Source organism: Nipponia nippon, unplaced genomic scaffold, assembly GCF_047370975.1.
Source record: "Nipponia nippon isolate SJK-2023a ecotype South Korea unplaced genomic scaffold, ASM4737097v1 scaffold_18, whole genome shotgun sequence".
Classification (NCBI taxonomy): domain Eukaryota; kingdom Metazoa; phylum Chordata; class Aves; order Pelecaniformes; family Threskiornithidae; genus Nipponia; species Nipponia nippon.
The window spans coordinates 3,703,143-3,727,417 of NW_028262334.1; the positions used below are offsets into that span (position 1 = coordinate 3,703,143).

General features: G+C 37.6%; 1 protein-coding gene across 2 annotated transcripts in view; it reads left to right on the forward strand.

Annotated features, from left to right (window-relative positions):
- Positions 1 to 24,275, forward strand: part of ATP2A2 (ATPase sarcoplasmic/endoplasmic reticulum Ca2+ transporting 2) — a 49,237-nt gene that overhangs the window by 18,154 nt on the left and 6,808 nt on the right. For both annotated transcript variants that reach the window (XM_087754970.1, XM_009472808.2), the window contains exons 6-19: positions 7,051 to 7,131; positions 8,975 to 9,060; positions 10,019 to 10,483; positions 13,040 to 13,128; positions 16,475 to 16,577; positions 17,113 to 17,244; positions 17,345 to 17,467; positions 17,653 to 17,871; positions 19,115 to 19,450; positions 19,696 to 19,916; positions 20,991 to 21,193; positions 22,468 to 22,553; positions 22,954 to 23,087; positions 24,156 to 24,273. In XM_087754970.1, coding sequence (XP_087611096.1) covers positions 7,051 to 7,131; positions 8,975 to 9,060; positions 10,019 to 10,483; positions 13,040 to 13,128; positions 16,475 to 16,577; positions 17,113 to 17,244; positions 17,345 to 17,467; positions 17,653 to 17,871; positions 19,115 to 19,450; positions 19,696 to 19,916; positions 20,991 to 21,193; positions 22,468 to 22,553; positions 22,954 to 23,087; positions 24,156 to 24,273 — 2,396 coding nt within the window. The remainder of the gene's footprint in view (positions 1 to 7,050; positions 7,132 to 8,974; positions 9,061 to 10,018; positions 10,484 to 13,039; positions 13,129 to 16,474; positions 16,578 to 17,112; positions 17,245 to 17,344; positions 17,468 to 17,652; positions 17,872 to 19,114; positions 19,451 to 19,695; positions 19,917 to 20,990; positions 21,194 to 22,467; positions 22,554 to 22,953; positions 23,088 to 24,155; positions 24,274 to 24,275) is intronic.

Consider the following 24,275-nt stretch of genomic DNA (forward strand, 5'->3'; position numbering starts at 1 on the left):
AGAGCATGGGAAGCCGAAAAGTCCTTGACTGGTATAAACACTACCTAGCAACAAACTACAACATCAGTGTGTTATCAAGGTTATTCTCATATTAAATCCAAAACACAGCACTATACCAGCTACTCGGAAGAAAATTAACTCTATCCCAGCTGAAAGCAGGACACTAGTGCAAGTTGTCAGGTTTGGTTTTTAAAGGTTAAGCATGTATTTTGCTTTTTCCATGAAGTACTGCTTTTGAACCAGAAAAATATTGAAGTAAGATTAGTGGTTAATAAATACATATGAGTAGTTCATAAATCTGTGGGCTTCAGTGGGCATTTTGGCTGTCAAACTCTTAACACATCAGAGGCAGTTTTGAGATAACCGGGCACAGTCCAAATTCCATTCCATACTCCACTGAAGTCTGGAGTTATGTGAGGTTCAGGTCAGGGCACAGTCTAAACTTCTGTCACATTCAGCACACATTTGAAAACTTTTATGAAACACATCTCCAATTTTTTCCCAATTCCTGTTGCATTTTCCGCCAGAGTTGCCAAACTGAAGTAAAAACAGTGAAACTAATTCTAATTGTTTGAATTCAGAACATACCCAATGTTCTATACTCTGATTAGAACCGATACTGCAGTGAGCTTTTATTATAAGCACAAATAGTACTGAACAAAATGCTTGAACATGAAGATAATATTCTGTTAATATCATATCACCCTGGCAAAGCAAGCATTTTTTAAGACTAAAGAAAACCTGCACTTGGAGTTATGCTGCACTTGCAGAATACTTAGTGTTTGTTCCTGCGTTACCCAAATGCAGCCTAACTTGGAAAAAAGAAGTTGGTGTGAAGATGTCGTTGTTCTCTACCTGATCTGGCAAAAGTTGAAGATTAGCTTACCAGTTTGTTCTTTCTGCTATTAGATATTCTTATAGGCTGATCACAAGAGTTGTCAATCTAGAAGACACTGATATAAATAGATGCACTGATGAAAAGCTAAAGCTAGACAAATTCAGGTTAGAAATAAGTGCAGATGTATAGACAGGGTACCTGTCCATTGGCACATCTTATTTAATGTTCTGGTGCCCTCTTCAGAGGGAATGACACTTAGAAGTACGTTTTTACTTAACGAGAAGAAAAGAAACAGGAATAATTTGAGTCTTATGTGCTTTTTAATACAGTACATAATTTTTTTCTCAATATAACCCTCAGTTCCAACCTTAAAATACTTTGCTCCCAGAAAGCTAAGCTTTTTCTCTATTTTTGGGTTTCATTGATAAGAATGCAATATGTATAAGGATTTTGTCTGAAAATTGTTTAACTTCTACCTCTAATAGTCCTTAGCTTAGGATAATGACACTTGCGCATACACTGCACAGTGAGCTTCATAAATATTTTCTGTCTGTCCAGAATGCAGAACGGCATATGATAGAGAAACGTATTTCATGAACGTTGTCGAATTCGTAGCATGCATCCTAAATGCAAAGGATGAATGTATTCAAATGTACTGTTCTGTCACCTTGGCAGTAAAAGCAAATACTGTTTACTAGTATGGTTAAAACTGAATGGACCAGTGCGATTATAATCTTTGTCTTAGTGGAAAATAAATCTATCTTACTGGCTTGGAGTGGAAACTCAGACTTAAAAGATATTTCATAGTCACTCTTCTAAACTTGACAACTTGACATTCGGCCTTGTATGAAAGCATAGATGGACTCAATCTTCCTGTTTTGTAGAGCTTCTGATTTTTGGTAGCATTTTATTATACCCTGTACAGGAAGTGTTAAATACTTAAAACCTGTTATTATGAAAGAAAAATTAAGTTTCTGATGGTCTAAGGAAATCAAACACAGTAGGAAGACTAGATCGTGTGCATGCAAGGGGGAGAAGAATAGCTAAGCTGAGCTTGTGTTTAATATAAAAAACATTTGTGCTGCAACAGCTATCCTTCTAAATAGAAGCAGTCCATTCTGTTCAGGTGTAAGTTTTAACTATTACAGAGATGTTCTAATAGCAGTGTGGTAAGCTGAATTTGATAGTATTTCTACCCTAGCCTGATGAAATCAAGAGCATCCTAATAAACCAGGGGAAAGACCATAATGTCCTAAAAATCAAAATACATGGAATGTTTCAACAATGAACCTTAATGTATTAAGACACTTAAAAGGGGGGTAAATTATGTAATTTTATGCCTTCCCCCCCCCCCCCCCCCTTCATTTGGTGTTTTATGGAAGTTGTTTTGGGGATGTTTTTACTCACTTTCAAGAACTGTTGTTTGTGTTCCCGAATTGTTGAACCATATGTTGAAACAGTATCCCAGTTCTTCAGAACTTGCCTAAAAAAATGTTACAAAATCGGACTACAGTGGCAGAATAGTTTAGAGCTGTACTGGTAATCTTTATTGCAAAAGTCCTGTTCCAGCCCCAACCAGCTGATAGCAGATATAGGTTGACACTAGCTTTGGTTAATGATAAACATAAATAAGAAAGTGTTAGGTACATGTTGTATACGAAGAACCATTCTGACTTCTACAGGAAAAATTACTTTCATTTACTGTGATCACTCAGATGGGCTTTTTGCAAAGAGATCACTTTTTTGCTAAGAAAAGGAATTGTTCTTGTAACACTTTACATTAACATACACAGGAAGCAGAACTTTTCACTTCTTATAATGTACCTGTCTGTAAACCTCTTAGCAAGTCTTCAGTTGTGGGAGGGATCAGAGGCAGTTAACAGAGCTGATAACGGTGTTCAAAGTACACATTCAAAGTAGTTGGTTTGAGGACTCTTGTATATCACAGTGGCTTTTTGGGGGTAAAGTTAATATTGCTTCCTGAGCCTGCTGTCACCAACAGTTTTCATTAGATAATCTAGAATATCATTTGCGACTTGAAAGATAAGTACAGTCCTGTTGCAGTCTAAAGTTCTTTGTTGATAACCGGATATAGCTGAAAATAGAACAGGGACTGAAATCCACACAGCTTTAATAGTTTATTTTCCCTCCAGCTTCATTGTTCATAGAACATGTGCCCCATCACTTCTGCCCATCTTCCTAGGCTGCTTAAATTGCAGGCTGATCTAGCATACCACATGCTAATAGTGCGTTTTGGCTGCAGAGGTCTCTCAGTGAGTGTGTCAAGCTGTATTCTGAAGATAAATGTTTAGTATTACCACTAAAGTAAAGGGGGAAAACTGGTAAAGTAAAATGGAGGGGGAAACTGGTAAAGTAAAAGGGATATCAGTGCGCAAATGAAATATCTAGATAATTAAGTTGATCATTTCAGTCCAGGACTTGGTCACTGCCAAGTATTACATTGGGACTAGCATTGCTTAATATACTCTATATTTGAAGTCGATTTAGAGACTTGAATCATCTTGTCTTTCAAGGTAACTTTGCAAATTGAATAGGGCAGTCTGCATGCTGGATTGTCCCTTGTAGACTGTTGTTCATGAGGAAGCCCCTTCGTGGGGAACTGCAGTCATTTCTGCCAATGCACACCTGTGTTACTGGATGTGCTCTGTTGATAAGTAGGGTTGTACTGAGCTTAAAAGCGAACATATATGTAAACGACTGTACACAGAGAGTGGCAATTGACCTATAACATTGCCATAACGCTGGGAGGTGTAAGATAAAATGTGGGGAGCTTTGAACTTGAGAAGAAAGGCTAGAGTGTTAGGTGTAATCGGTGGGAATCTTGGCAAGATAACATTGCTAGTTACTTACAGGTAGCTGCAGAACCCAGTTATTTTCAGATATTAAATTGTCTGTATTTTCACTGAAGGCATATGGCTTGTTTAAAACAATTGACATAAACTTCACATTTCTGTCTTAACTAAATGCCATTCCAGTTTCTATCAAGGAATGGAAACTGTAAATTATCTGCTTCGGTGTAGACTCACGCACAGTTGAAGAAAATTGATCTCTGCCCCCTCCCCCCCCCTTACAGGGGCCCAGGTTGTTTTTAAATAGATTACTTTATTGTGTGCTGAAGTTCAGTATTAAAATTCTAAATTAGTTTTCTGTGCGTGAATAAAAGGATTCTATGAATAAAGCCGTAATGATTTGAACCAAATCCTGCTCTCACTCTTCCAAGAAGCAGTCAATTTTATACTTAGAAAGGCTGTTTTAATCAGTAGTTAAGTATTTGGCTAAACAATGCTTTAAGAACATGTATCTGGGCAGTTTTGAAAGCAGCTTATTCGATTGCTTCAGAGCTGTTGTAGAAATCAAGTGACTATTTAAGGATTAAAATCTTCGGTTAAAATAATGGATGAAAACACTTCTGCAACTGACTTGTTATTTTAGACTTAAAACTATGGGGTTATATCCATTTAGACTGTAGCAGCTCTGTACTGAGCAACACAAATACATATTCACCTTCTAATTTCTTGTATTCCAAGCCTTGGGTAATGCTTTTACTGGTTCTGTGGACTGAAATGTAATTGAATTTTAAAAGTCCCCCAAAAAGGCAACAAAAAAATCCCCAATTTCTTTTCTGTGTTAAAGTATATGGAAAAAAAACCTTCTTGTAGATGAGATCTGCACTAGACTGCTCACTAAAAATTTCCTGTGGGTTCCTATCTATCATAGGATGATTTCCTATCTGTATTCAGTTTCAGTTATGCCCATGAAAGTATATTCAAGACTATAAATTACTTAGTGTCATAGCTGTTATTTTGCAAGGAGCTGCTTAAAATAGTTCTGTAATTGACCCTGACGTACAGCTTTCTTGCCTATTGGAAATGCCTTGAATATTTTACTACAGCCTTCTCAAACGGAGATGGTGAGTGAATAATGTGTCTTATCTTAAATTGTTGAGATAAACTTAGAAAGCTGCAGTGTCATAATAAATTTAACACTTCAGTTCTGGTGATTCGGGCAATTGATAACGATAGTAGTAGTTTTCATGGAAATACTGATGCTCGAATATCAATAGCCTGCTAGAGCAGGGGTCTCTCCTAGGACTTCAGATCTTGTGAATATTGTGTTGGAGTTTGAATAACTTAGAGCTGTTCAGAAGAAGTAGGTTGGAAAATTACTTGTAAACTTTGCCATATGTTCTGTCCAGTTACTTGAATGTTTTTAAGATTTTTTTTTTAGCAGCTTCTTTTTTTGTGTTATGGAGTGATTAAGTCTTTAAGAGTGTTATCAAATGTGGTAGTGTATTTGAGTTGGCTGTAGTTTTCCAGCTGCTTTAAGTACTTTGAAAATGTTTATGCAGATTGACAGGCGTTATACCACATTGCACTGAGGTATTAGCCTGTTGGTCAGTGATATCTGAAAACCAGCTGCTATTCTATGTCTGCATATAAACCTCCTCATGACATCAGGAGGGCATATTGAATAGTTTTGCCATTTTTGGCCTAGGTCACTGTTTGTCTAATGCTATTTTCTCTTGCTGCTCAAGGGCATTGTGGCTTAAATTAGTTTTCACATGCTATAATGCTATAAAAAGGGAATTTGTGGCTATTTATTGGGTCCCTTCATATACATATGCTTACAAAAACACACTCCTAAGTCTACAAGCAAAACTACGCAATTTTTTGCTGGTTTTAATGGTTGGGGTTTCTTTGACCTTACAAAAAGTCACATGGTGCAAGTTTACTTAATGTTTGAAGTAGCACTTCATTCTCCTCTTTAGCATTTTGTTCCATAGTTTTCCTGTGTGAGTGGTTATATGTTGTAAGGCTGTAACGCCACTGCGGAGTTTTTCATGGTATTATTTGTTAATGTGCATTATTGCTGTTAGTTGCATAAGCAGTTCCTGCAGGAATTGCAGCTTGTTTTAATGTTACTGCAGGGACACAGAGTCCATCTGCTGAGAAGATCAGCTCTTTTTAGCTGGTTATTCTCCCTTCTTTGTTTCTTTGCATTATTTTTTTACTAAAAAGGAAGTTGATGCTTGAATGCTTGCAGTGTTAAATTACGTTACGAATAAGTTTGATCTGCATTCATTAGTAATATTGACAGGTAGAATGTAGAAACCCCCCCATGAGAGTCAGAAATGTGACTCTCGTTAATATGCTTTAGCAAGTTAATTTGCTTGCAGCCATCTATTTGCAGTAGTCAAAAAATGGTGGAGCTTTAATTCTTTTCTTAAAAACTAGGAAAAGCTAGATAAAGTAGGAAGGTGGGAGAATTAATTCTGGGATGATAGAAATGCTGGAGCTAAACTGGCCACAAAGCTCTGGCACCTGACTTCATTATTTTCTGTTGTCTTTAGGAGTGTGCTGTTCACTTATTGTCTGCTGCCTTGGTGTCTCAGACACTTGCTAGTGGAGGTGTTTTGGGTTGTTTGTGGGTTGTTTTTTTGTTGTCTTCCGGAAAGTAGAATGATAAGATAAACACAGCCTAGAGTTCTGTGAAAATTTTAACTGGAATATGGATTGTGGTATATTTAATAGAGTAGCCTTACGGAAAACCAAAGCTAGTGTATGATCTGAAATTAACTTCCAGCTCTGAAACATCTGGCAGTATTCAAAGTATAACATCAAAAGAGCAGATTTGCAGAAGCATGTTATTCTCACAATTGGTGCCAAAGAAAAGGAAAGTACAACTTCTGTTAGTTTCTAAATAAATAAATGTGGATAACAACATTCTGATCGTTGGAGAACAGAAGACTGACTTCGGGCATAGAGAAAACAACCAGAAGACTTCCCAGGACAGTTGTTCTGAAAAGAAAACTTGATTCACCTTAGCTAAGTGTTTTGGTTGTTTGTAAATACGTATTCTGAAATCGATATCTTTCTCTTCAGAATGTTTTCCCTTTGCTGTCAAGTAGTAGTCATGTGATGAGAAAAACAATCCAGTGATTTACAACTTCTTTCTTTGAGGTTAGGCAGGGGTAGAGATCTTGAAGGCAAATCTAAATTGCCAAAACATATTGGATACTCAGAAAATTGGAGTATTGCAAACCACAAAAGCAGTAGTAAGCTGTTAGTAATCTTAGTCATCTGAACAGTTACTGGAAAATTGTTGTCCTGGCTGATAGAGGTAATAGTACACTTGGTTAGAAATCTCTCCAATAACAAAATTCTAACTTTGTCTTGTTCATTTCTTTGTAGTTGGAGACAAGGTTCCTGCTGATATAAGAATTACTTCTATCAAATCTACAACTCTAAGGGTAGACCAGTCAATTCTCACAGGTATAATCTCTGCGAATTTTGGATAATTTTGTGCATAATTGAAAGTGCCTCTTCACCATGTGTTTAGAATAATTCATTAGAAACAAGCCTGTAGCTATTCAAGTGCTATGTTGCATTCAAGAGCAGTAAATTTCTGATCTAGTAACTTAACTCTTAGAGCGGCTGAATGCATTGCTTCATCATTGGCTTTACATGTTCGCTTTAGTGGGACAAACATTCTTACTGAGACTTGTCATGCATTTTTGGTCTTTCTCCCCACCCCACCCCCCCCCACCCAAGCAACACACACTAATAACTTGTGGGAAACTAAAATAAAAAATAAAGGATTTCTGCTCTAGTTTATGCAGTCTTCTAGGCTTGAACATCTTGTCACTGCTCAAACATGGAAGTATGGAAATCTTACTAAATGTCTTCTGTAACAGTTACCCATTTTCTCTCACAAGAGAATAATTGTTTAAGGACAGGCAGCTTCTAAGCTGCTGTTACTAAAGGCTCAGTATACTAAAGCCTTATTTGCTGAAATTCTGTGCATGTACATTCATGTGTTTTCTGGTACCGGCTCTCAAGCGCAGGAGCTATATTTAGAGCACTTTTCAGATTTGTTGGAAACAAAACAAAGTAGCAGTACTTCTGAATATAAGAAAGAAGCTAGGAATCAACCAAGCATGCTGTAACGTTTTTGTCTCGGCTGGAACATGAAGATCTATCTGCCTGTTTTGGTAGCATAAATTAATGTTAACTAGCCCTGAATTTTAAAACAGTAAAGTATTCATAAGAAACCTATTCTTGATCCTTGAATCTGTCTTGAAACATGCCACAAAGTTTCTCAGTACAGATCCTGAATAGCACAGAACTGATCAAGCTTACTTAAGTTTAGTATTAGAAAATGAAGGCACTCCATGTTTGTCAAGCTATCAGAACTGAAATAAAGTAGAAGAAATCCACCATAAGTCTATATAAAGGGAATAATTCCTTGACTTTGTTTAAACAACAGATTTATTTCTTTAAAGGAAACCTTTATTTTCAGCCTATTTTAAGTTGATGCTTTGGTTTCTTAACTAATAAAGTAGGACTGAAGTCTAAGATGCTACTTATCAAAGCTTTTAAAAGTAGGAAGCTTTGGCTCTCTTGAGCTAGAAAAAGTAGCGAGCTCTTAGCTTCAGTCACTGACTTACTACATCAGATTTCACATGGTGGTAATTAACATCTGTTTTTATAGAACAGAAACCTTTCTACACCTGTGTGACATATTTATAGAAATTGACATATTTTAAGGTTTTTATGGAAGAGTTCTCTGAAGACTTCCAACTAAAGGAGTTAACTAACAGATGGCTGCATGACACTTAATTTTTTCGTTGTTGTTGTTTTAAGGTCTGCCAGTATAACTGTGATGTGTACCACCACAGATACGTTCTCATTTAAATAATTAGATGCTACCACAATTATGTATCTCTTAGAGTGCATAGAGAACAGAAATGCTCGTTACTGCATGAGAAGCATACAAAATATCTAATTCATGCAGTAGATCTTGCTACATTAAAAGGGGGAGTGGAGTACCAGCTGCTTATTTGACCACTTCTCAAGTTCCTTAAAAGACATGGTGTATGCTTCATAACGTAACTACATAAAATGTTTACTTAAATCCTTTCCTATTTTCATTAAAACCCAGCCATTCAGTTTTTTTGGCCAGCTGAAATAGTTCCTGTTTCACTTAAGCAAGATCATTTGAGAAAAGAAGTTTGGCATCTTAAATTTTAGGACTGAGGATTATAACTTCGATTCCCTACAGGACTCAAGATGATACATGTATAATCTCTTCTTAAGACTGTTATCTTTATTTTAGGTGAATCTGTGTCTGTTATTAAGCACACTGACCCTGTGCCTGATCCTCGTGCTGTAAACCAAGACAAGAAGAACATGCTTTTTTCTGTAAGTTATTTGTTTCGAAACTTTCAAAACTTTTATAAAATGATACTGAAGCTGATAAACAAAAATGTGCAGAACTTAAGATCTTCACCTAAAAGCTGTATGACTTCTTTGCTGTATTCTCTATATGCATCTGTATGTGTGTCTCCATGTACACTGAACTAAATGAATTAAAAATTAGAAGTAACCTTTAATAAAAGCTGTCCTCAGGGAAGATGCTTGTTGAAACCATTTTATATGAGGAAACTGATATTTGTCCTTCACAAGAAAGTCTTGAAGGCTGGAGCACACACTTTTTAAAGTGCTTCTGTACTACTTTTCTGAAGTAATAATTCTTAAGACTGATAAGAATGCCCATACAAATTGTGGTATCGTGTGGCTAAAATTGAGAACTCGCTTTCCATGTAGGAATGAAACCATTTATTCAAATTTGTTTAAAGGAAGCATCAGATGCCTTTCAGATAACAAAGTAACAATTCTCTTATTGCTGGTAGGCTCCTTGTAGAAAATCTAACTGTTCTTTCTCATGTTAAGTATGTTCACACAGGGACCCCCACAGAACACATCTATTGCTTGTAGTAAATAACGTTAAATCTGGCTAAATACAATCCTAATAAGAAAAGAAAGGAAAAACACACTTAAGATTCCAGCTGAAATACATACTGCTTACTCAGCAGCTGAGTTTGACTATGCTGTTTATAATAGAGCAATACTGATCCATTTTGTGCCCATTCTGCACTGGAGTAATCTCTTAGAGATACTGGGGGAATGTCATTCTCTTCCTCTTCACCTTTTTCCATATCCTAGCTGAAACACAGTCTGGGCTTCTATAAGGTGGTGTTTTGTTTGTTTTTGTTTTTTGTTTAAAAAAATCACAACAAACCCAAACAAAAACCCCACCACCAAATGTGTTTATAGATTGACTGTAAGTTTTATCTTCCCTTTTCCTTATTTACATTAGGGTACTAATATTGCTGCTGGTAAAGCTATGGGAGTGGTTATTGCAACAGGAGTAAACACTGAAATTGGCAAAATTCGTGATGAGATGGTGGCTACTGAACAAGAGAGAACCCCGCTTCAACAGAAACTGGATGAGTTTGGAGAGCAGCTGTCTAAAGTCATCTCGCTTATCTGCATCGCTGTTTGGATAATAAACATTGGTCACTTCAATGATCCGGTTCATGGTGGCTCCTGGATTCGAGGTGCTATCTATTACTTTAAAATTGCTGTTGCTCTTGCTGTTGCTGCTATTCCTGAGGGTCTGCCTGCTGTCATTACCACCTGCTTGGCTCTTGGGACCCGGAGAATGGCCAAGAAGAACGCTATTGTTAGAAGTCTTCCCTCTGTGGAAACCTTGGGTTGCACCTCAGTTATTTGTTCTGACAAGACGGGTACTCTGACCACGAATCAGATGTCAGTCTGCAGGGTATGTTGAACTAGCTTCTTCTATTTTTCTTTTTCTCTTCAACCACTCTGAATAGTCAGCGTTGCTTGAATTCTTTTGATCGCACGTCTTTTGGTTCTCACATCCTCAAAATCATGCTTTATTTTCCTAAGATAAGCTTCCACTTTTAATTCAGTTTTCCACTGTGTAGTGTTTAAGGCTTTTATCTCTTCCCTTATTTAGTCATGGCCAAAAATAGCTGTACCCGTACTTGATGGAAGAGAAGGTTGTTTGCAAGCAGCTTTCCATTGACTTGTCTGTAAGCCATTCAGTCTACTGGTAATTAGTTAGTGTCATTTATCCCCTGTTTCAGAAAGGTAGGATAGTTACACTGTAGAAACACGATGTGTGTAAGTGTAAAACACATCTTTAACTTAGCAAGATGACAATGGTGGAGAAACTTAGCAGTGAGAAAAAGGTGGAAGGTTTACTACAGTAACTTGGATAGTCTAAGGTATTTTCACTACCGAGTGGTTCCACCTTTATTTGGTTACCTTATCTTCAGTAGCTGCTATTGGTCTGATGTAGATCACTGCAGTGTTTCTGGCGTGCAATATTGTATGGCTAGTCTGGCAACTTGGAGGTGCAGTTGACCCTGGCACCAGCATTGCCAGGGTCATCTTCAATGTATGGGGCATTTTTAGGTAAGCGAAAGTTATGTGCCCCTCCTCCCTCCCCCCCAGTATTCTTTCTGGTGTTGATTAATTTGTGACTTTTATAGCTAGTCACTTAACATAATGCATGTTCAGTTGCCAGTTCTTTGTGCTTCCCGTATACTTGATAATTCTGTGTAGGAAATTTATGGAGAAAACATTAAGGTCTTCTGTTTAATAATTGTAGATGTTCAGTGGCATAGCAACTCCATGACATCAAATGTTCAGACTCATTTCATTGGGTTAGAATTCCAAATGTATAAGTGCTGAGCACTACACACCAGTATTTTTTGGCAAAAGTTTGTAAGCCTTAAGCACTTTATTCTCATGTGATTGATGGCTTTTTCTTTTTAATTGGTGGTTGACTTGTTCTACTTCCTTAAGTATTGTAGTATTTATACCTAAGAGACACAAAGCAGCTGCTCATCAGTATTCCAGAGGAGGTTACTTGCAGTAGAGTTGCATAACTGCCCTAGTCTTTGCAGGGATTTTTTTTCATCATGCAGATGCCAAAAGCAGAAGGCTTCCTGGTTAACTCATCATTTAAGTTGTGTTTATTTAAAAGCTCAAAATGCTCTACTCCTTGTACTTAGAGGGATAAATGTTTTAGATCTTGTGCAGTACAACTTACTTGGTTCCTTGTTAACCTCTGACAGCTACAGAATAACCTTAATTGCAAGATTTTGCAAAACATAGCAAAATCCTAATACCTATAAACAATACGCTTATTCTTGGTTTCACTCTAAGCAGAGATTGCTTAGCTTTTTAAGAAGTCTGGTTTTACAACAGTAATTCCATTTGTAGTTTTAGTTTTCATGTTTAGTAACTCCTGAGTGTCAAAAGGAACTCTATACTAAAATGTTTCACTCAGAAATGTTACACTGATTTAGGAGGAAACTTGAGGGATTGTTTTGATGCCCTCCTGCAGAGAATGCACTTACTCTGCTTTGTGGGCTTTTAATTTATCAGCTTGTCTGGCTTTTTGATCTTTAAAATCACTTTGCAGATTACAAGGTCTCCAGACATTGATGCAGATCAGTTGCTGAACACCTAATTATTAGGCTGTATTTTGTGAAGATGCTTGTCCAAAACATAAGGCAGCACAATGAGGGGAAATTAAAACATTGCTAAAATGTGGTATGGCAAAGTGGCTTGTACTAACCAATGGGTAAGAAATTCCATTAAGATATATTATCAGTCAGTGAGAAATTATTTTCTTTGCTACCAGTCCAGCAAGTCATGGTAAGAGTATGACAGCTTCAGGCACTATGGTTTTTATCTCCATCTTCCCAAATTTGGTGCTGCCTGCAGCTGTCCTAGAAAGGAAACAGAAACTAAGGAAAGACTGAGATGCAGGTGTCTTACGGGGTACAACTGCAGCCTTCCAATTGGTGTCTTTATTTGAAAATAAGATTTCGGCCTGTGCCAGTAGGGCAGTTGAGCTGTCTGAATGTTTCTGAACTACCAGTGTACTGGATGGCAAAGTGACTTATAACTGGCAAACCAGGACAGGAAACACTTTTCACAAGTCTGAAGCCTAGGAAGAGCTTGGATATAGTCAGGATTGTTGAGTGGATGCATGAGTAGTCTTCACAGCTGAAGTTAAGTGTATGTAGTTTATGTGTTTTTTTCAACTCTTTGATATGCTTGTGCCACAATTCAATTTTCAAATGACATCTGTTAAGTGCTGTTTTCTGTGCTTCATGCTTCAGTATAGGGAGCTGTTCAAACATATATGGGATTGAAGTTTAGAGTGTCATATCTGGCTTTGTCTAGTTTGTTCAACCTGAACTTGCCTCTTGTACTTGCTTGCTTAAGGCCTGTTTAAATCTCTTGCATTAATTACTGTTCAAAGGTAGTAACGCTTCTAACTCTCTAATTTCAGATGTTTGTCCTGGACAGAGTAGAAGGAGATAGCTGTTCTCTGAATGAATTTACTGTAACTGGTTCAACATATGCTCCCATGGGAGAAGTGTAAGTGTTCTGTTGAAGTTAAATATTTGTCTGTTCATGCATTGAATATTACTTTAGGCTTGAAAAGTGATGCATATAATATTCAGTAGTGATTGTTAATAAATGAAAGCTCAACTATTGAGAATGCAAACTGGAGGTCTAAGGGGGAAAGTAATGAAGAGTAAAAGGAAGTTAAATTGTAGAAAAGTAAACCTTCATGAAACTTACTTAATACAGTCTCCAGTATTGTGGTGTTCCTGTGATAATCTGAAAATAAATTAGGGCTAGGTTGAGAGGATTTATTTTACTGAAATCTTACTGGACTAAGATTAGCTATCCCAGTGCTTCAAAATGAGGTTTACTTTTTTATTTTAAAAGACGGCATAACTCTGAAGAGGTGAGCCTCTCTTAATCTGTGAACTCAATGTTTCCAATTCCCCTGCCTCAGAGAAGGTAGGAGATTTTTTCTAAAGCATCTTACGAATGTGTTGGAGTTAATTCTTAAATTCTTAAATTTACTGTAGATTCCTGTCCCCTAGCCTCAGTAGTTTATTGGACTCGGTGCATCTGTACTTGAATAGATATGTGTTTTTGTCTCAGCCTTTGATATTTGAGCTAGTGTTAAACCCACTCCCTTAGGAAAGGAATGATACATTTGGTTTACTTTATCAGTTGCAGGTCTCTACTAGTGGGATAGGTAGTTCATCCTGGCTTTAGGAATTTTTAGGGTCCTGCTTCCAGGAGAGCCTCTTCTTACTGGATTGTTACAGCTCCTTTTACTTGGCCTGTCTTTCATGTGTTTTTAATCTTACCACTTCAGTTTTACTTGCAGAATAGAGTTCTACTATGTATGAAGTAGAATTGAGATTCAGTTATTGTAAACATCTCAGCCTTGTGGAGTTTCATATGCATGCCTCTGACTCCATGCAATCTTCACCGATCGCTGTTTAATTTTCATAGCAGTTAAGACCATAGTGTTCTCAGCAGCTGGTAATCCTAATACCCCAATTCTCTTTTGTTTCAAAGCTAATTGCTGTCAAAAGCTTATGCTTTCATTTCAGGAGACGGCATTTACTTAGGCAAGGTGACATTCTCTATCTTGTAAAGCATCCAGCTATTATGCTTTAGCTGGTCTCACAAGAGCTCTAGATAAACAAAATAATAAAATATAGTGTGGTGACAGATGTCGAGTATAATAAGGCAGTCATCAATGTATGTTAATGTTCTATTTTTACTTGCTGAAATTGGGGAAATGTGAATAAGCATGTTAATCGCACTGCATTCACGTACATAAAGAACATTCTGTGAAAGGGAAATAACCACAGAAAGGCTGTTATTGGAGCATAAGGAAACAAATAGCTAAATTATCAAACCTTTAGGGCTGATTTATTTCTGCATTTATGGACGACTTTTTTTTTTAAATTGGTGACTTTAAAGTAAGGTGACTGACTTCACCTTGGATTGAAAACTGTCACTGAAAACAAAGTTTGATGGAGACCTTAAGAGGCAGTCTAGTCTATTGCACTGCCCCAGAGCAGGACCTGCTCTAGATCTGAACCATTCCTGACAGATGTTTCTTTGTACTTAACTTCAGATACTATTGTCTTCCACAGCTGCGTAGGCAGCCTACTCTATTTAATAACCAGTAAGCATTTTTTGCAATAGATCAATAATTTTTCACTTACTCTTAAAGTATTTAATACATAACTTTCCCCTAAGATGCATTCAGAATATAAAATTACAAATATTTCTTACTGAAAAATAAAATTGCATACTGACTGATTTCCCAGGGATGGTAGGAGATTGTCAAACAGTTTGAAGTAGCTTTGTCAGGTCTCAGCACACGCAATGTGCATGCTCACTTGCAAACGGAGAGCATAAAACTAACAGCAATTAAGAACTGTGGCAAAAGCTGGCAGATTGCATTTGACCTTCAAATGAGTTCATCTTTAGCTAATCGAAAAGCCTGGAGTTTTAAGGAAAAAAAAAAAAAACCAAACCACCTTTATCCAGAGCTGACCCCAGCAATTTAGACTCCGTGTGCGCTTGCCCTTCTTCAGAAATTGTTGATAAGGAAAACACAGGCAAGAGGAAAAAAAATGCTGGTATAAGAAGTTACGGATATTCAAGTACACTACTTTCCTTCAAGTTCGGAGCAGGTGAAAACAGGCAGCATTAGCTGAGACAGATGAGGTGACAAACAGAGCTGCTGGGAACTTTAAAGAGTTGAGAGTTTAAAGCCCCTGCTTATGGCTGTAGAATCATATGCAAAATGAAACTTTAAAAACATACTTGTTTTCTTTAAGATGCATTTTGTTTACATGCTGTGTTATACAACACTGAAATTTGTTTGCAGTACTACAAGAGACTGAACAAAAGCTTACATAATCAGACATGTCATAGTCTGTTATGAATTCTTAGGGAGTAGCGATCCATGTCTTTCTACCACCAGACTTTTTTTTTTCCTTCTTGAGAGCTTTAATGAAAGATGTTATATATGAGTTAAGTGTTGCTGATTTGGGCGGGGGGGAAGGGGGATAACAGTGTTGGTTCTTTTATGCTTACTCTAGGAATATGCTAATGTTCCAGAAGATTAATGCATTTACTGTCTATTTCCAAATGTGAAAGCAAAGAAGTTGCTGCTTATTTGTGATGTCTAAATGGTGCATTACACTAGGAAAATGTACCTTCCCTCTTTCTAAAGATTTCAAATATTCATCATTAAGTGTGTATGACTACTAGAAAAGAGTATTTCTAGTGGAATTTGCGTAGTAGAGTATTTCTTTTCTAGTGGAATTTCTATTGCGAAATGACTTAGCTCTCTTCATTGGTTTAGGAGGGTCACATATAGTACAGATTAATTTTTAATGAATTAGTGAGGCCAAATCTGCTTTTATGCCTGCCCAGTGCATGCATTTCATGCATGGCAGTAAATCTGCAGAATGCGCAGTAAGACTAAGGAAGCTAAGCTCCTAAGGTATCCAACAATATCCCTGTCTTACTTGGAACTCCTCTCCAAGTCCTGCGCATACTCTAATGCTGCTTTCATATGCCTCTTCACTGAGCTCTTTACTTCTCTTCTGTGTTGCTGTATGACCGTCACTGGAGGAACTGAGGTTTTGTAATTCAGGTAGTAATTTCATTGATAATCATGTCATTCTGTTCATTACTGTTCTAAACTTCAGAACTCACCTTCATCAAACCTGCTCTTCTCAACAATTTCTGGTTCTGTAGTTCCAAGTCCATAACTAATCAGCATTGTATTAAATGGAAATACAGTAAAGGGATTGAAGAAGGGAAAAAGGTGAGATGCTAATACTAAATAACTAACTTAACTTAAATCTCCCCCTTTTCTTCCTTTGGAAAGGCATAAAGATGACAAACTTATTAAATGTAGCCAGTATGATGGCCTTGTGGAACTTGCAACGATCTGCGCGCTCTGTAATGATTCCTCTTTGGATTACAATGAAGTAAGTACATATCCTAGAACAGAGGAGAGTGTGAGAATGAGGATAAATGTTTGTTCTCATCTGTCTGTGTAATACCTTTCAGTGTTAAATCCCCTTCTAGTCAAGGGGGGAGAGTATTTACGTCCTCTTAAATATTAATTCTGGGAATGACTTCTTTGTTGAACACTGAGAAAACTAAAGCCAGGCAGCAAGTGTAATCTGGAACTTTGAGATCTCTTGGTGTGTAGAATGCACTGCTACTTTCTTGCTTTGCCTCGCCTCCTTAAGGTTGCTACATCCCATAATGACTTAAATGCTTGATGATAAAGTACTGACATTCTTCTCTGTTGGTCTTGAGAATGAAGTCTTGAAATTTCCTACAAATCATATTCTTCAGAGTTACTTTTTAAAAATAGTTTTGCTTGTTTCATAAGCCATAAGTTAAGTCTTGTTAAGCTTTGTTTCCATTGTGAAACTTCAACTTTTGTCTCTGGTAGGTTCCAGGTGAGGTTTAAAGTAAACTCCTGTGTTTTTGTTTGCTTTGTGTTAACTAAAGGCTAAGGGAGTGTATGAAAAAGTTGGTGAAGCCACCGAAACGGCGCTTACCTGTCTGGTTGAAAAGATGAATGTATTTGATACAGACTTGAAAGGACTTTCTAGAATTGAACGTGCAAATGCTTGCAACTCGGTCAGTACTCTTTTCTCTGGAATTCATTGGGGAGTGTGTTTTGTAGTATGTATTATCTAAATGCGTTTTCTGTGCTATTGCCTTTTTTTTTTTTTGTAAGGTGATAAAACAACTCATGAAGAAAGAATTCACTCTGGAATTCTCAAGAGACAGAAAGTCTATGTCTGTCTATTGTACACCGAACAAACCAAGCCGCACATCCATGAGTAAGATGTTTGTTAAGGTCAGTTCCTCACTTGAGAAAGTGTAGTTATGGAATGGCTGCAAAAGTAGCACAATACTTAAATTATGGCACAACTAACTGCAGCTTGAGGGTGAAGAAAGGACTTTGTAATTTGAGCAAATGTTGTAATGAAAAGGGGTTTATTAAGCTAAATTACTTTTTTTTTTTTTTTTTTGCCTCTGCAGGGTGCTCCTGAAGGTGTAATTGACAGATGTACGCATGTCCGTGTTGGAAATGCTAAAATACCATTAACCTCAGGAATTAAGCAGAAAATAATGTCTGTCATTAGAGAATGGGGAACTGGTAGAGACACATTGCGTTGCTTGGCTCTGGCAACCCATGACAATCCACCCAGAAAAGAGGAAATGAATCTTGAGGACTCCTCAAATTTCATTAACTATGAGGTAAGTTTAGTAAAATATCTCCCAAACTGGAGAATGGTGACTCCTTATGTTTGCTTCTTCCTTGAGGAAGTTATATCTGAGAATTTTCTCTTTCTGGGTATTTTTGATGTCAGACACAATAGCCACATGTGTGGAGGGAATGCTCAGTTTAAGAGACTACATGTGTCTTTGAAGAAACTGTGTTCTTGATGGCTGGTATACATGCTGCTGCTTGGCTAAAAGTATGAGATGAAATCGGTTAAACAGCCACCTGCAAATCGTATTATTTTAGATATATACATAAGGTCCTCAGGATCATAGCACCTTAAACTGTTCTCAGAGACTGACTCTGAAAAATATTCCAAAAATTGCATTGTGGTTTCAGCTTTAATGGTTTTCAGTTTGACATTGCTCAACTGCAAGACCTCTTTAGGGATTTTGTGATGGAACATACCTGCCATTTTGTGCTCCGAGGGTCAAGTTCACTTCCCTTCTTCCATACTGTCAGCTGCAAAAGCTCTGTCCATGATTATCATCTTAGCTACTCTGTAATTTTTCAGTGAAATCCGGATCTAGGATTTAGAGATGGGGAAATGACGCCAGTTGTGTGAGTGTGTTTGGCTTGTGCACTGTGCTCCTGGCACTGATTATGAAAAAGAAAGACTTGACTGCTTGCAGGTTGAATTTGCAAGGCTGACACCTAGAGCACATCTTAACTAATAAAATGAGTGCATTTGAATCAAGATATGTTTGGAAAGGTAAGATCCCATTTCAGAGTGTGGACATGCTCTGGCAATTAACTGTGTCCTCCCATATGCGTATCATGTAGATGATACCATGTAGCATTGTGATTCCAAAAGCATTAAAAATTCTCATTTACCTCCTCTTACTTGTTAATGTGCATGTAGATTTGTGACCTTCCAGTTCTTCTCTAGCTGCCTGAATTCAGTGTCAGACCTAGTGCTGTAAAGACTTAGTATGGTGAAACAGGTAACACCTCTGAAGTAGCCCTTTCAGGAAAAAAAAACTGACATAAGAGCAAGTATGTCATGCATAAGATACTGGTTTTGACCAAATGGCAGGATGACGTAGGCCTCAGTGTCTTAATTGCTCAATGTAGAACCACAGAATATTGTGGACAAGGAGTAAAAACAAATGCTGCTATGCTGAGAGATGTTTACATGCAAGCAAAATGATTGTTTTGCTAATGTCAGATGAGAGGTCTACAGATCTTGCACTAGAATGTGGTGCTGTCTTGTTTCAGACCAACTTGACCTTTGTCGGCTGTGTGGGTATGCTGGATCCCCCAAGAATTGAAGTAGCTTCATCTATAAAGTTGTGCAAACAAGCTGGTATTAGAGTTATTATGATTACTGGTGATAATAAAGGCACAGCAGTAGCTATTTGCCGTCGCATTGGTATCTTTGTGGAAGATGAAGATGTTTCTACAAAAGCCTTTACTGGTCGTGAATTTGATGAACTCTCACTCGCTGCCCAAAGAGATGCTTGCCACCATGCCCGTTGCTTTGCTCGTGTAGAGCCTTCCCACAAATCTAAAATTGTTGAGTTTCTTCAGTCTTTTGATGAGATTACAGCTATGGTGAGTAACTGGACTTTTACTTGGTTTGAAAGGCAGACTCTGTGTCTTGTCAGACTAATGCCTCATTCTGGAAAACACTTCTTCCATGTTTTCCTGAACTCAAAGCCTCAGAATAGTTCTGCACTTAAGTGATTTTTTTAAAGATTCAAAACCACACCCAGTGCAAAATTCCTTTCTAGTCCTATATGTAAGTGCCCAGCTTATTTTTTTTTTTTCCCCCCCCCGACTTTAAATTCTTGTTTTAGACTGGTGATGGTGTCAATGATGCCCCTGCACTGAAGAAAGCAGAAATTGGAATTGCCATGGGTTCTGGTACTGCAGTGGCTAAAACTGCTTCTGAAATGGTTTTAGCGGATGATAATTTCTCAACTATTGTAGCTGCTGTGGAAGAAGGACGTGCAATTTATAACAACATGAAACAGTTCATTCGCTACTTGATCTCTTCCAATGTTGGAGAAGTTGTTTGGTAGGTTTAAAGTTTTGTTTGTGGTTTGTTTTTTTTTTTTCTTTGAACCAGACTAGTGATGATGGAGTCTATTTATTTATTTACTTCCTGTATTTCTCACTAAAACCAGAGAAACAGCTTCTCAAGTAATTGATCATTGTGATTGTGTGGAAGTCTGCATACTTCTAGCCTAGTCTTTACTGGAGAATTTCAGCATACCACAACAAGATTTACATTGCATATAACATTCTAGCTCAGTAGGTGGCTAAAGCTTTACAATTATTTCTGATTGGAATAATTCTCTAGAATAGGAAAATAAAAACCTTAATCAAATATTACAAGATCTGATATTTCAGGTAACTTAGCCACAGATATAAGTTAGATGTTTGTTTAATCTCAAGTTACAGAAGAATGTGTCTTCTCTGTCTTTGGAAGGAATGGTGACCCAATGCCACAGAATGCATTTCTGGTAACAGAATGTAAATATTAATCTCCGAACAGTTGCTTATATCAAAGCATACTTTCTCTGAGTGGAATATAACACAGCAATTGTCTTGCTTGTTTCTTGTAAACTTTAAAGCTGTCCTTCATATGGCTCTCGCTGCAGCCCCTGTTTCTGTTCTCTTTATTCACACAGGCTTGGAGCCATGAAAGCTACATGCTCATCAAATTTTTGCAGGCACTAGCAGTAATCTAGCTAAATGAAGCTTAGTCATTTGAGCTAAAATGCTATTATGTCTGCAAAAGTTTTTTAGTGTCTTTTAGAAAGTGGCTTGCAAGCCTTTATGCATGCATGTATGTATGTATATATATACCTATATGGACAAGTAGAGTGGGGAAAAAACAAGGCTAAAGCAGAAACTCTTCGATTCCTGAAGTTACCAGAAGAAGATAAAGCTTCAGAACTTATATGCCAGTGGTTAGACGTGTTCGCTATTGGATATGTTTTTAGTTTTCTGAATGTGAATATTCAGCCCATGATACTGAACAGGTAACTCCATACAAGAGAACAGAAGCGATGCTACAGGCTTAGGCATTAAAAGGACTTATTTACATGCACAGGAATAAGCTTATAACTGGTGGGTTTTTTTATAGTATCTTCTTGACTGCTGCCCTGGGTTTTCCTGAAGCTCTAATTCCTGTCCAACTGTTATGGGTAAACCTTGTGACGGATGGTCTCCCTGCTACTGCTCTGGGCTTTAATCCTCCTGATCTTGATATCATGAATAAGCCACCACGCAACCCTAAAGAGCCACTGATCAGTGGATGGCTCTTCTTCCGTTACCTAGCTATTGGATGTAAGTAGTAATAGCTTTTCTATCTTTTTTTTTTTTAACTAAACTTAGGCAGGTAAATTGGGTGTTTTTGAGATCCACTTGAAAGCAGTTTGTCTAATCTTGAAAGTTAGCAATAGATGTTATGTGAACTGGTATTCTTCCTTTTATTTTGCTTCAAGATTCATACTTCGTTTTGCACATTTGCAGGCAGTGCCGTGATCGGGACAGTAAAATTGTGATTTCCCCCCCCCCCATTGGTAGCAACCAAAGCCTTAGTTGCATAACATTCACCACTTCATCAGAATATTTTGATTTTGACAACTAGGAAACCATTAGAAATTTTATATAATGCAATACTGGATTAGACCTTCAAAATTGTCTGATAGTGGATGGTGTTACAGTCCTCGTAAAGAAAGAAGCCCTTCAGGAATGGATGAACTCGGGGCTGAGTCTGACTTCTGTTCTCAAGCAGCCACCTACTTGCCTTTGCCCATTTGACTCGTTCCAGGCTGAAAGACTTTTAGCTCAAAGCATTGAGACAGCAGATTGTAGGCTGACAGTTATTGCATGGACAAGCTTAGGAAGATGAGCATGTTGTGGGATTGGGATTGAAGAACCAAGACCAGCAATTAGTGAATATGCACCTGCCTTAGCCACTGAGGTCATACATAGAACTATTTCTAAATCTGAAAATGACAACTGTCATGTATCTAACCTACCACTTCTGTGCTCAAGTAGAAGAACACAACAGGTTTGCTGGCATGGCTGTAATCTGGGAAAATAAAGGAGTATCAATTTGTGAAATCGTATCAATTTGTGAAGTCAACGGGCGTAGATTTAAACCTTAAATATAGGTGTTGTACTGTAAAGCTAGAGTAAGTACCTACGTGGATACTTAATGCACACTGTCTTCATGCCAGAAGTTGTGACCTTAATTTTCCTAACTGACTTCGTAGATATTAGAGTAAGTAAAGCTAAGTATTAGTTCATATAAGTACAGACGCATTGGGTTCTGAGAGGACAAAAGAAAAATTGCAGGTTGATTACTCCAAGTGATATCCTTGTTTGCCTTAACTTCTAGCTGTCAGCTTCCATAAGCTGATATTAGTAAAGTATTTAATGGTTATTTAAGTTACAACTGGTGGAGCAGATTTCTTGCACAGGAGATAGAGGAATTACAATCTATTTTTTTTACGGTACTGGAGGTCTTGAGGTAGAAGTTTAAGTGTGGCGAGTGAGATCTTCTCTTGCATACAGTTCACAACACTGAAAAAAGTGCTTTGTTTTTTTTTAAGGTTATGTTGGTGCTGCCACAGTGGGTGCTGCTGCTTGGTGGTTTATCGCTGCTGATGGTGGTCCAAGAGTTACCTTTTATCAGCTGGTATTTGCTCAGTTTAATATTCGAGGGGGAGAAGGGAGGTGCATGCTTCTTTCTTACTTGTTACTTGAAATGACTGTAGAAACACCGTAGGCTACAGGAATCTACATAATGAGATGTTTTCAGACTTGTTACTGTAAAACTTGATCATGATTAGTCTTAATACTAAAGCTCGAAGGTGGGATACCTGAGCTTCTAAACAATTTGAAGGACTGATTGTTGTCTTGTAAGTAAAAGACTAACAGGGATTTTTCTGAAGCTGGCAAAAGTTTAAAACCAGTGCTTATAGGAGTCGTTAGAAAGTTTTGTTTTCATAATACTCACTGGTTATTTCTTAATTGCCTATTTTATATTGTAAAAGTTCAACAAGCTGTGGGAGTGAGTTCACATTGTTCTGTTCTAGAGCCATTTTCTGCAGTGCAAAGAGGACAATCCAGACTTCTTTGGTGTCGACTGTGTGGTTTTTGAGTCTCCGTATCCAATGACAATGGCTCTTTCTGTACTGGTCACCATAGAGATGTGCAATGCTCTCAACAGGTTCGTATGTCCAGATGGGAAAGCAAAGTTTCTGCATAGCTTATCCAAAATCCTGCCTTTTGTGCAGTTTGATTCTTAGCGTATGGACAGCTCAGCTAATGAAGAACGAGTCATATTTCCTTTCTGAATCCTGGTAGTGCAAACAAAATGACTCTCTTAGATAACATTGGAGATCTCTTATCATAAGGTATATTTTTAAGTCTGCCAATTCACTCTGGTATTTTACTAAGCATGAGCAACTGAAATGTTTTCCATTATTTCTAATCTAAGCTTAATCAATCAGATTATCTCTCCTATGTTGGTATAAAGTGATACCAAGGAGAACTAAAATAAGAATGCTGAAGATATGGAAAATAGTTTTTCCTGCCCTAAGGGAATGTGGGTTTAGCCAATTAATATTAGATTATAAATGGAAACCACTAAATAGCACAATGTCAAGGGTATTTTTCTTCAAATAGCTTGGAGGTCAGTTAATTTAAAAACAAATAAACTTTAAATACAAGTGTACTGCGGTAGTCCTACATAGTAAGATATTGCTCTACATCTGATGTTCTGGATCTCCGCCTCTTCTGCAGCATAGCCTAAATGCAGATTGTATCTGAAGAGCAGAATTAAGGAACAAGCATTAAGAAGGTGCAAGTACTTGACCCTCTGTATTTAACCCCCAGTTGTTAAATGAACTTCAGAAGAAGTGGGTGCACGAGGTCCCCAGGCATACAGCAGACTGGGGAGGATTCTGCCTTACGCTGTCGTGCCATCTTTCGTGTACCCCTCCCACGGAGAGGATGTTGGGGTCTTAGCGAAAAGGTAGACTAGATCAGGAATAAGCAGAACACACAAAAGGTTTCAAAAATAAATGTGCGGCTGAACTGTGACTGCCTTGCTAAGCAGATTTCCAAGGTAGTTTAAATTTGCAATATAAATAAACCATATCTTGGTGTCTTCCTTTCCTTCATGACTGGGATAATTGTGACTTGCCATGCTGCTTTTCTTTCTAGCTAGTTTTCTGATTTATGGAATTTCCTATTGGTATCTTATGTACACATATGTGCCATGTTTCAATTGCAGTCTATCAGAAAATCAGTCCTTGATGAGGATGCCCCCATGGGAAAACATCTGGCTCGTGGGCGCTATTTGCTTGTCCATGTCACTCCACTTCCTTATCCTTTATGTGGAACCGCTGCCAGT